Source organism: Poecilia reticulata, linkage group LG17, assembly GCF_000633615.1.
Source record: "Poecilia reticulata strain Guanapo linkage group LG17, Guppy_female_1.0+MT, whole genome shotgun sequence".
NCBI classification, from domain to species: Eukaryota; Metazoa; Chordata; class Actinopteri; order Cyprinodontiformes; family Poeciliidae; genus Poecilia; species Poecilia reticulata.
This window is the reverse complement of record NC_024347.1, coordinates 29,795,236-29,807,888: the sequence shown is the minus strand read 5'-3', so window position 1 is coordinate 29,807,888 and position 12,653 is coordinate 29,795,236. Positions and strand designations below refer to the sequence as shown.

At 41.4% G+C, this 12,653-nt stretch overlaps 1 protein-coding gene across 1 annotated transcript in view; it reads right to left on the bottom strand.

Annotated features, from left to right (window-relative positions):
* Window positions 1-5,956: 5,956 nt before the first annotated feature.
* Window positions 5,957-12,653, bottom strand: part of LOC103480012 (solute carrier organic anion transporter family member 5A1-like) — a 7,826-nt gene continuing 1,129 nt past the window's right edge. The window contains exons 2-7 of the mRNA XM_017309908.1: window positions 12,435-12,633; window positions 10,921-11,174; window positions 9,693-9,852; window positions 8,186-8,430; window positions 7,586-7,650; window positions 5,957-6,824 (exon numbers count right to left, since the gene is read on the bottom strand). Of these exons, the coding sequence (XP_017165397.1) occupies window positions 6,196-6,824; window positions 7,586-7,650; window positions 8,186-8,430; window positions 9,693-9,852; window positions 10,921-11,174; window positions 12,435-12,633 (1,552 nt within the window). The 3' untranslated portion in view covers window positions 5,957-6,195. The remainder of the gene's footprint in view (window positions 6,825-7,585; window positions 7,651-8,185; window positions 8,431-9,692; window positions 9,853-10,920; window positions 11,175-12,434; window positions 12,634-12,653) is intronic.

Sequence of the window (12,653 nt, the reverse complement as noted above, 5' to 3'; positions counted from 1 at the left end):
TTTCTTTTTCCCCCTCATTGCTTCTTTTGAACAATTTATTTTTGTTTAGTCTTTTGTTATTTTTATTTTATTTTTTTGTCATCATTATTATCATTATTATTGCCACTGCAATAAATAAGCAGTATAAACAAAGCTCTTTGCCTCAGTTGCATCAATTATCCACCCAACCCTGACTCCATGCCGTACCTATTTCTGATTCTCCAAGTGGTTAACACTAAATCTTGCAGTCAGACCTGCGCATTACCCAATAGCGTTACAAATGTGATTTTTTCCCCCCCCAAATTCAAGACATGGGGTGTCTTGAATTTGGTGACTTGGTGATCTTGGGTCACCTCAAGATCACCAAGTCTTCTTAAAAGGTAGAATCTCTGAGATCAGTTCTTCAAAATATAGTCAGTGTTTTCAGCAAAGTTGAGCCGACTGTCCAGGAACGACCCAAGGTATTTAAAATGTGCCACAGTTTCAACAGCTTGGCCATCGAGAGAAACTGGAACCACTTTAAGGTGTTTAGATCATTTAATTAGTTCTATATTCTTAAGAGAATTAAACATTTATAATAAAGACTTTGCGGTATTCTGATTTAGTAATTATATTAGTTGTGTTACCACCCCCACGCCACTAGAGGCAGTAGCAACCCCGAACCCCAGATTTAGAAGTACACCAAAAGCCACAGAATTTGGTAAAAACGGTGAGTTTTGCTGAAGTAATTAAAGACACAAGTTCAAATCCCTGCTGAGAGTCGAACTCCTTCAATCAGGGCTCTTCCGCAGCTCTGATTGGCTGAGCAATGTAACGTGATCCTCTGATTGGCTAAGCAATGTAACGTGATCCTCTGATTGGCTAAGCAATGTAACGTGATCTCTGCAGCAAGTGATGGCAAAGCGGGGCGTCATCACGACTTTACACAAGTGTGTCTACCTCCGCCGAACCCCTGGGGTTCGATCCAACCCAGGTTAAGAACCACTGGTTTAGGTGAAACAACTTCCTGACTTCTAAACAATAGCATGTTCTTTTGTCTTTCCCATTTTGAAAACTCAGTGAAACAGGAAATCATTGAGATAATTGTTACCAAATACAGGGTCATTTCTTTCCAAAAATAAAATTTCACACATTTTTTAAGGGACTAAGACTTTAAAACAGGGTAGTTGTTTTTTAAAATAATAAAATAAAAACGGTGGTTTTCTGCAATACTGTTTTATTCAGTTTGTCACATTTTTAATCAACAGAAGTCAAGAATCGGAGGCAGGTGAGAACATCCGCATCCTGCCTCTCATCAATCAGTGCTGCGTCAAAAACACTTTTCTCCAAAATAAATAGGATACTGACTTCTTTAAAAAAAAAAAAAACAACTACTAGCCTACCTACGTCTGATCCCGGATCAGTCTGGAGACGATGAGATGAACCGGAAACGACGGAGAGAAATCAGAAAACGTTGTAAACCTTCAGGCTCGAGTTTTCAGGGACCAGTGAACCTTCATCCTGTGAGCAGCGACGCTTTAAATACAGACGTGACAAAAGTTTCCTGCTCTTTTCTACATGAAGACAGTCGTGCTGAACATTTTACTCCATTCTGCTTCTAAAGTGTTAACACATCAAGTTTCATTTTTCTTCTTTTACGGCTTTATGAGACAAAACGAACGAAAACGCTCCGTCGGATCTTAACTGAACGCAACATTCATCCTGCATCTGTGAACAAAACGTTTGGATTCACTTTTCCTGCTTTAAAATAAAACCAGAAGCTGTTTTTAATCCAGGCAGAGCAACAGTTTGCTCCAAAATAAAAAGCTCGAGACATTTTGCAGATTTTTGGTTAAAAGCTCAACCTGCAAAAATGAAACAAGATTTTTAAACTAAACAATTTGCACAAAACATAGAACAAGTCATTCTAAAGGAATAAAAAACCCTAAAGGAGCAAAACGGTGCGGATGCATGACGGCTGTTTCACAATGCGCAGCTGCAAACCATCAAAACAGCAGAAAATAAAATAAATACATCAAAATCAATCGTTTTATGTCTAATTTTTTAAAATTCAAACGAAAAAATGGAACTCAAACATTAAAACATGTTCTGGAAATGATTAGAAAAGACATTTTTATTTTTCAATAAGGTCTGGGAGAATCTAAATTTATGTTTTGAATATTGTTGCTGTAAAAATTTGATTTTTAAGGGTAAAGGATGAATATCTGTTGATTCAGTTAAGGTCAAGAAAATATCAGATTATTAATCAATATAAAACATATTGCAAAATGTTCAAATAATAAGTAATCATGTTTTTGAACATCTAAAAATTGAAAGTATTTTTTGAGTTCCAAGTTTCTAAACCTTAATAAACTGCAGTTTTCTGCTCTTCAGTTTAAACCTTGTATAAATGTCTGAATTATCATCAGAAGCTTCAGATTTAGATATTCATCTGCAGTTTTCTGTGTTTCAAAGGAGCTGGACTGAATAAGGAATTTATAAATATTAAAAAATGTCTTTACAGCAGAAAAAATGTGTTTTTACCTCCAACTGTGCAGCGGCTACACCAAACAGCAGTCTGCATTCTCCAACTGAAGCTTTTGGGGGTTTTTTGCGGATAAATTACAATTTTGTTAAATGTAAAACAGATTAGATGTAATTCTGCTGATAATCTGGTGCTGCATCTCTGCCTGCAGTTCCCAAAGTGACCAGCAGGTGTCCCCAGAAAACACTTTATTTAGAGATATGCGTTTTCAGAAAATTTTAGAGCTAAATACAAAAATTTTAATCCTCTCATAAAGAACAAATTTGTTCCAAATGTAAAAATCTTAAAATTTATGGTTGAATTGTTCAGATTTCCTTAAATGTGGCACATTTAGTGGATCCAGTTCATTGCGTTTCCACACTAAAGTCACCTGGTGCTGATTTTTTAAGAGAATAACTTTTCAGATTCAGAAAGAACCATGTGACCATATATGGTGTTTTAATTTAGCTTCAATTATCCTGCTAATGCAGGGATTGTACTCAACGCTGCACCTTATTTCAGGATTTATAGAAAATGTTTGCAGCTAATAAAATTAATCTATTTTTGAATGATTTGCAACAAAAAAGACAACAACAAAAAAAAATCAGAACATTAATCTCATCTGTATGTTCACAAATCAATAACATATCAAATTAAATTTCAGTTTGGCCTCTGGTAAGGATGCTACCCTAGAGGCGTCTCTTCCAGGTGATTTTTAACTCTTTACCGTTTTTAAATCATCAGTTTCTGCTTGAAGACGTCATGATGGAAATCTCCATCATCTCTTTCAGGCAGACGGATCCAGACGGTTTTTACATCAGAAACACTCAAACATGTCGGAGGAATGTGCCGAGGAATGAGGTCCGGACTTTGTTCATGGTTCCTGTTTACACCTTCAGCAGGAGAGAGCCTGAGGAACTTCCCGTTACAGCTGGGAACACTGGGATTCTGCAGTGGGAAGTGGGACTGGACAGCGTGGAAAGGTCTCCGAGCTGCAGCTGCTAACCTGGAAATCTCTGCAGCCGCAGAGGAAGATTTCTAAATCATTTCAGGCCGAATTTCTCTAAACTGTTTTTGAAAAACACATTTTAATTTTTACACTTGTTAAAGAGCAGGATAGTTACTTTTATGACGATAATAACAACAAATCAGTTCCAGGCCAGAAATTTATTTTAGAGACCATATTAGATTTTATGAGATTCAGCAGAAACACATGAATAAAATTCTGAACTTTAAGTTTTGCTGAACAAACATTAAGTCACCGGTGGTGGGCACTACAAGCTAAAGAGCTAACTACGCTAACCCTAAAGCACTAAAGCCCTAATCATAAACATTAGCTCCACTAATGCTAGTCTGCTAAACTAACATGGTATTTAGAGGAAGCTAATGCTAACGGCACAACGTAGCATATCGCCCTCATCAGGATCATTGTTGAATAAACTTCTCACTCATGGTCTCAGTTTTATAGTTGCTGATTTTTGTCGGGGGCTGCACAATGGCGCAGTTGGTAGAGCTGTTGCCTTGCAGCAAGAAGGTTCTGGGTTCGATTCCCAGCCTGGGGTCTTTCTGCATGGAGTTTGCATGTTCTAACTGTGCATGGTGGGTTTTCTCCGGGTACTCCGGTTTCCTCCCACAGTCCAAAAACATGACTGTCAGGTTAATTGGCCTCTCCAAATTGCCCCTAGGTGTGAGTGTGTGTGTGTGCATGGTTGTGTGTCCTGACTGTCTCTGTGTTGCCCTGCAACAGACTGGCAACCTGTCCAGGGTGACCCCGCCTCTCGCCCGAAACGTTGGCTGGAGATGGGCACCAGCACCCCTCCCAACCCCACTGAGGGAAAAAGGGTGCAAGAAAATGGATGGATGGATGATTTTTGTCGGCGGTTTGTTGCGGTCAGAAGGTACACAGGACATCAGCAGAGCTTACTGGACAGCTGCAGTACTTATTGTTCACTTTCCACTAGTTCAAAACAGTTTGAAGAAGAAGAAAAGAGGTGAGGAAATGGGACCGATGTATAAATTATTTCAAAATAAGAGCATGTAGATAAACGGCTACGTACATGAAGTTGATAAACAAAACTTCAATATAAAAGTTTAACTTTATTCAATTAAACATTTACAAAACAGCCAAATAAATTAGAGGTTTAAAATTTATCCGGAAAAATTAATTTGGGGAAGCTAAGTGCGCTAGCTCTGCTATTAGCGCATTAGCAGATTAGCTAAAGAGTGCCCACCACCGTCAGTTACTAATCTTAATATGTTTAAAAGACCAAAACAAAACCCTATGCTGATTGCTTGAATTTTATTTTATTTTGGTCCTTGTATATTAACGAACGTATAATATTGTCATAAATATACTGGATTTAGCAAAATGCTGATTTCCATCTGTAGTTGCTCGGAGTGATGAAGCTTTTATTCACCTGATAACGACCAAATAACGACCCTGTGGTTCTGCTGCCACAGGGCAGCTTTATCTGCAGGTGGCGATAAAGTTAAGCTAGAGCAGAAATGGCGCGGCGGCGGTGAGGCTGCATCTCAGTGGAGCTAAACCTTTCCTGCGATCGCTAGCAGCGCTGGAGGGTCATGAAGAGGTTTCTATATTTACTTCCCTCCAGAGGAGAGCGGTGAAGCACAGCGAACTGAGAATTCAATCTCGTCGTTTCAGACCGTTTTCCTTTCACAGCTGATGGACTCAACTTGATTTGGAGCCACATGAAGATCAGCTGCTTGCTGTCAGTGCATCTGCTGCTGTTCTGTCTGAAATATCTCAGCCATTTCCTTCCTGGAACTGGAGGAGAAACGCTGGTCCTGTTCAGGCTGAGCCGCTTGCTGGGCTGCTGAGACGAACGGATGGATTGTACGGAGCAACAAAAGGCTCCGACTGGAACATAGAAACAAACATAAAGCTGGACTCTAAACGCTGTTTTCACGTAGCACCATGCCATCGGTTTCCAGTTCCTAACACTGAATCATCCTGTATCACATTTCCAGGAGTAGTTTTTTTTTTTGTTTGTTTCTTTGTTTTTTTAGACAAGGACGAAGAAGAAGCAGACGGATGTGAGGAGAAAGCCGAGGTATCCGTTCCGTTCGGGAGAGTCCTGCAGTCTGTCGGGGAGATTTCTGCTTGTTCTGTTCATGTGAGGATTGAGGTGACAGAAGGCACGTGTAGCCAGGGCGCACTGCAAAAACAAATCTCACTGCTGGTCCAGTTTCTAGTGCAAATAATTTAGTACACTTTAAATAAGATAACTTAAAAATAATGTTTCAGCTAGTAACATGAGCTTGCTTCAAGTCAAAAACGAATTAAAATAGCAGAAAAAGTTCTAACTGGCAGATTATTTCACTTATAACAAAACATTTTTCCCATTTTATAAGTGAGATAATCTGCCAATAATCACTTTTTTCATCAATATTAAGGAATTAAAACAAACTCCTATGTCTTGCTGATAAGTTAGTTAAAATAAGACAAAAGTAACTTATAAGTGTAATAAGATATTTGCACTAGAAACTAGACTAGAAATGCTTGGTAAGATTGTGTTTTTGCAGTGTGTGGGGTTTATCAGCTGTGAACCGCCGTCCACCCAAACAGCCGACTGAGCTTTTCTCCGCATCACAAAGAAATCTGCTGTCCAGCAGATTTTTCTCTTTTTTTTGTCAGAAAAGCTCAGAGCTTTCTGCTCACTAAAACATGTGAATGAATCTGGGCCTCCAGCGGTTTAAACCCGAACTGAGATGTGTTCCAGCGAGAGGGCCGGAGCCGGAACCGGGGCCGAAGCAGCCGGAGCAGCCGGGGTCGGAGCAGCCGGGGCCGGAGCAGCCGGGGCCGGAGCAGCCGGGGCCGGAGCAGCCGGGGTCGGAGCAGCCGGGGCTGGAGCAGCCGGGGTCGGAGCAGCCGGGGCGGCTGCGGTTGGACCTGCAGGGGGAGGAGTTATTGCTTTCAGCTCGTTGCCGGGGCAACTCTGCGTGCTGACGCCTCGGTTGAGGGCGTTGGCGGCGTGCGGCGCGGCCATGTCGGTGCGCGGGATGTTGACGGGGCAGGAGCGGGTGCGGGCGTGGCCCTTGTGGCCCCCCGGGTGGCACACGAGGCTTCCCACGGTGTCGACAGGCGACAGGTGGCGCTTCAGCCAGCGCTCCACCCGCTCCTCCTTGTACTTGATGGAGTACCAGGTGAGGAAGATGAAGAGGAAGCCGAGGAACTTGAGGCTGGCGGCCAGGCCGAAGTAGACGAAGCGCAGGGAGGTGACGTCGTACTCCCAGCAGGAGCCGTGAACGCCGCAGTCCTGCTGCCACAGCATGCAGGTGGTGTCGATGACGGCGCCGAAGTAGATGGGCGTCGGGATGTAGGCTGGGAGGAAGAGGAGGGAGAGGAAGATTCAGAAACGACTTTCAATTCAGAAACCAAATTTTTCTTTTCAAACGGTCTGCAGATTCTGTGTGGCAGAAAAGCTGCTGCGTTTTTGTTGACCTCAAAACTGCGCAACTTGAAATTTCGAAAATAAATTCTCCTAATGGAAACACGCTAATTTCGTAAAAGTTCCCGTTTTCTTGATAAAATGTTATGCCACTATGATGAAGTGGTTTAAAAGGTGGTTTATTTCGCAAGAGAGTCACATGATCGACAACCAAATGTTACCACTGGTGCAAACCACGAAGAAGAAGAAAACAGGAAGTGGTTGGATAATCATAGCATGCTTGTTTTTAAAGTCTTATCAGATGATAAAACTTATTCATGTGTGATTTTACCTCTTACTTATTTCACAGAAACGCCGCAATTGCAAAACTGTGTTTTTTCGCCATCAGAGGAATATTGACAAAGTTCTGCAAACATCTTTAAAGCAAAAGCAGCTTTAAATAAAAAAAGCTTCTGTAAATAAAAAGATCATTTATTTAAATCTTTGTATAACTGCCTGGCTTTTTTCTTAAATAAAAAATATCAAAGAATCATCTACAATTTAATTTTACAGAAAAAGGAAGCAGACTAAAATAACCTTTTTAAGCATTTTGAATCGATTCAGGATTTCCAGGACAAAGAATTGTTTTATTTAGTGAAGAGAAAACAGAACCAAAGTTTAACCAACAACAAAACACCGAGTTGTTTCTGCTCACCAAGAGTCCTGAGGAGAACAAACTGCATCCCCAAAGCGAACGGCCGCTCCTGCTCTGCAACAGACCTGCAGCACAAAACACAAAAACGCTCAGAAATGTAAAGATTAAGAGAAAAAACAAGAAGCACAGCTGCAAAAACACACAATCTTACCAGTTCTAGTTCCACTGTCACGTTATGTCACTTATTTTTCCATATTATATGTGAATAATTTGACAGTGAAACTAGTATTTTTTTCAATCGGTATTAAGGAATTACTGACTTAAGTCAAGCTCCTGTATCTCGCTGAAGAGTTACGTGTAAGTTAGTTTTTTCTAAGCCATTTGCACGAGAAACTAGACAAAAATACTTGGTAAATTTTGTGTTTTTGCAGTTTACTGCTATACTTCAGTCCCTTTTAAGGTGGTGGTTCCCACACTTTTTCCTTCCAAGTAACTTTCCTTTAACATAGATGGAAGTTGATGTTTTTTGAAACCCCAAAGTTTTTTCGTTACGACCCCCTAGTGGCTACAAATGGTACAAAGCTTCAGCGTATTTCATTGTAAAGTTCTTAGGTCAACTCTTGATCTAGAGATAACCAAGAAGAAGAGAAAGCGAATTACCTGAGGGTGACGATGATGGCGGAGGGCTGGGCGCAGGCAGTGATGAGCGTGACGATGAAGAGGAAGATGAGGAAGGGGATGAGGGTGTTGCAGGTTCGGTCGCACTTCCCGGAAACGGCGTAGCCGTTCTCGTTCAGGTAGGTTTTGACGATGACGAGCTGCAGCTGGTTGCTGCCCTGACCGCCGGACGACGGCGTTATGACCTGGCGGCTCTGGACGCAGGCGCAGTCCGAATAGTTCCTGATCTGAACGACACAACGACACATCTGGAGGTTCAGATATCATGAGGAAAACAAGACTGACGAGGTGTGGAGGAAGACACACAATCTGATGGTGGGGATAAATGTGGCATTCATGTTGGGTTGACCAACCCGTTATGTTTCCTTGGAATCCAAATAATCTGCTGCTGGCCACGCCCCCAAACTCAACTTTACACTCATGAAAATGGCTGAAAACAGATGCGCAATTATACAATCATACATCTCTGAAAAGCAGAAGTGGAGCCTCCTGCACAACCAACAATGCAGCAAGTGGTTTCTGGATGGAAAGTCAACAACAAAACTCTTTTTCTTTTCCAGCATCCATTGTAGCATACAACGGTAAAACCAGAAGACCAAACATCGTGGGGCTCGGCTGCGGTTGCTAGGTAACAGGCTGGACTTTGCTGCGGTTGCTAGGTAACAGGCTGAACTTTGCTGCGGTTGTTAGGCATCGGGTTGTAATAATACATTCCTAAGGTTTTTGAAATGGCTCATTTTCCAGACACCAAAAAAACATGAACATATTGCCAAAAACCAGCTGTGTTTTTTTAAGCACTTGGTTTGATTTTGGAAGAAGTTTTTTCTTTATTTATTTCGAATATCATAGAAGTATAAAATCACACATTAACAAGGAATGCAAAAGACATATTTTTGTACTACAGAACAATTTTGCATAATAAGTGTCTTTTAATGGGTAATCTGAGCGGCTCTTTCTCCAGGGTGTCGTAATTAGCAGATAAACTGCTAGACATCAGAACTGGTTTTGAAATGGATAAATCAGGCTAAAGTTAATTTTCTGGAATACTTTATCTAATCCCTGACCAGTTTCCAGGAAACAAAAGTATTTATCTGGTGATTTCTATAAACCCTATAAAGTCTGCCAATAAGATCGATCAAATATCCAGTCAGAATGAAGACAGAAGCTTTTAGATGACATGAAACGCATGTTTTCTAGGAGACATTTAACAAAATATTAATTCTAAAGGGGCGAATGCTAATATTTTAGTTTTTCTGTATAATTTTGACAACATTCTGCAACCAGTTCCTATTGTTAAAATGATTGCATATGTTTTATAATCATTCCTGTCCATTTTCCAGGAATTGTCATTTTAAGTGCGTATTCTGTAAATAAAAAGAAACTTTTCTGCATTTCTGACATAGCTTTTGACTCGTCTTTTTGAATTTCCATGTTTCTAAGGTTTGCTGCTGAAATATTAATAGTAAAACATCTTTTGCATGTTTCTTACCCCGTTTGTGTCGTTGGCCACGCTGCCACAGCCGGCCAGGCAGGGGTTAAAGTACGTGATCCCGTCGGAGCCGCAGACCGGCGCGTACTCGTGAATTTTACACCCACAGTTCACGTTGCAACCTCCTGTCAGGTTCCTCTGAGTCATGGTGAGCGTCGGCCTGCAGGGAGGAAAACACACTCAGAGGCGAGACGAGTAACAGGCGACATGAGCAGGATGCAGCAAGAAACACGTGAATTAGTGACGATTGAGCATGGAGAAAGAAGGGAGGAGAAAGAAAAGATGAAGGGAGAAAGGCAGGATGATGGAGGAAGAAACACGTGAAAAGACGCGGCAGCGATCCAGAGCGCGTCTGTCCCAAGCTGTCCTTGGACTCTCTCCATCTGAGTCATGTAATCTCCCCGAGAGACGCTGCGTCCAAACAGAAAACGCCTCCGTTTACGGACTCATTATGCTGCATCTCCGCTCCGATCTGCAGACTCCACGAATTTACAGATGAGCTGATAGCAAAATGGACCCGGGGGCCAAACTGGATTAGATTAAAACCTTTCAGAGTTTCTGCTTACCGGTGGAGATGAGAAGAGGCGAGGGGGGGTGGGGGTACCTGCAAAAAGCTGTTTAAAATGTCTGCAGGCTGCATTTAGAAACCAGTGCAGAACTATTTCTGACTGTCTGACGACGTAGCTTCAAATTAAAATCTACAATCTTTTTAATCCAAATTTAAATAAAAAAATACCCCCCTCACTTTTTCCTTAAAAATAAGATTTAAATGACAAAAATATCTGAAGAAAAATGATGTTTTCACTTAAAACTGAGACTTTTTAAAAATCAACACTAAGGAATAATTGACTCAAAACAAGCTCCTTTATCTTGCTGAAACGTTTCTTATAAGTTGGTTTTGTCTTAAGATATTTGCACTAGAAACTAGATAAAAATTACTTGGAATGATTTTGCAGTGTGTAATTACTGTTAGTCCTCAATTAGATTGGCTGAACACAAGTGCATGCCACACCTTTCAGATTTCTTTATCAGGAAAACATTTTACAAACAAATGATGATGTTGGTAGGCCACATAGACTTTTTTGTTGAATTATTTTAATTAATAACTGAATAAAATGATGCAACATGCAGGAAATTCTTGAACAGATTAAACATCAAAACCCCTGAAACGACTCCACATGTTTTAGCAACACCAACTCTCTCTCTCTCTCTCTCTCCTCCTCCTCACCCGGTGGTGTAGGGGATGTTGATTCCTCCGAGGTTGATGCTTTCGCAGCCCACGATGAAGAGCGTGGAGAAGCAGAGCAGCGACACGCCGCTGCAGATCATCGCCAGCTTGGCCGACTCCCGAGCGCCCAGCTTCAGCTTCTTAATGATGTAGCCGCCCAGCACGATGCCCACGCCGGCGCTGGGCACGATGATCACACCTGGGGGACAAAACCGTACCAGAGCATCAGAAGACTGGGCCGCCGCCTGCAGGGCCTAATGATGCATCTAAAGAGAGTCCAGTGAGTTTTTCACTTACAAAATAATGGAGCAGAAACAAGGAACAAGTCAGGCAACTTAAAAATATCCAGAACTAGATACATTTTTGTGCAAATAAATTATTTTCCTTAGCTGTTTAGCTCAATGAAAACTGAAAACCTGCAGCAGACGCACCATGCTAATAACAGACCAACAACACTGTGGAGCAAATTCACAAAGGTCGCTTAATGTTTGCACACCAGAGTCTGTGCATCTGCTGAATTCCTAATTGGATTGATGTGTTTAGTGCAAAGTGCATTGTTAATCTGATGCACAAACGTAAACACAGCAGGTAGGATGAGCAAAATGTGGTAGAAATGTAGGAACTTTGCATTAGTTTGTGGATTCTGCAGTCAGAGATATTTTTAGGGAAACTGATGGACAACAGAAGTGTCCTTTAGTTTTTGCTTTAGTGCTCCAAAAGTCACTTTGGAGCATAAAATGCAACATATAAGCTTTGAAACAGTCCAGAATGTCTAAGAATTGCTAAAAAGCCAAAGAAAAGAGAGTAAAATGGAGAATAAATCAGTCATTTCTGATTTTACTACACAGGAAATGTTTCTGGATAGTAAAACCAAGGCTCTGTTTGTCCAGGAAGGAAAACAGAAACAATGTATTTATCTAAATTAAATTCAAACAAAGGCGCAGTAATCCTGTTTACAAGCAGAACTTTCACCGTTTCTACATTAATCTGACAGGAAGTGACCATCTTAAACGTAAATGTGGTCTTTCTGGGCAGTTTGATAGTTTTTTATGGAGCCATAAAGTTTGTTCAAAAGAAACACCTTGAAAAAGAAAAAAAGTTTGAATAAAAAAACATTTGAAACTGAAAAATCTGCTCAAAAATGCTTTTTGGATTCAAGATTGTTTTTCAGTTTCAGATAATTATTATATTTTTTTCGGTTCTAAACGTTTTTTTCAGTTTCAGGTGGTTTCTGTCAAAACTTTGCGTTTTTCTTTACAAGAAATATGTTTGTTGAGCATTTACTTTTATTATTGCATGAGCTTTATTTTTTTATTACCATCTGGTTTTATTTTGGACAAACCAGCTTTGATCTAAGAGCTTTGATCCATTTTCCCATTAATGTCTGTCAAGTTCAACTTTTCCCAGCTGCTTTTGTTTTTTCGCAGTCATCAGTTTGCCCTAAACAATGAGCAGCAGTAGAGAGAGCTGAGCATCCCAGCCGCAGCCGCCGCCTCCAGGCAGCCATGCATCACCATGGCAGCACACAGCGAGTGGGAGGCCATGCAGGACGGCGAGCCTGGAGCCCAGGCAGAAACCAGGCAGAAACCGTGCAGGACGGGGAGCCTGGAGCCCAGGCAGAAACCAGGCAGGACGGGGAGCCTGGAGCCCAGGCAGAAACCGTGCAGGACGGGGAGCCTGGAGCCCAGGCAGAAACCGGGCAGGACGGGGAGCCTGGAGCCCAGGCAGAAACC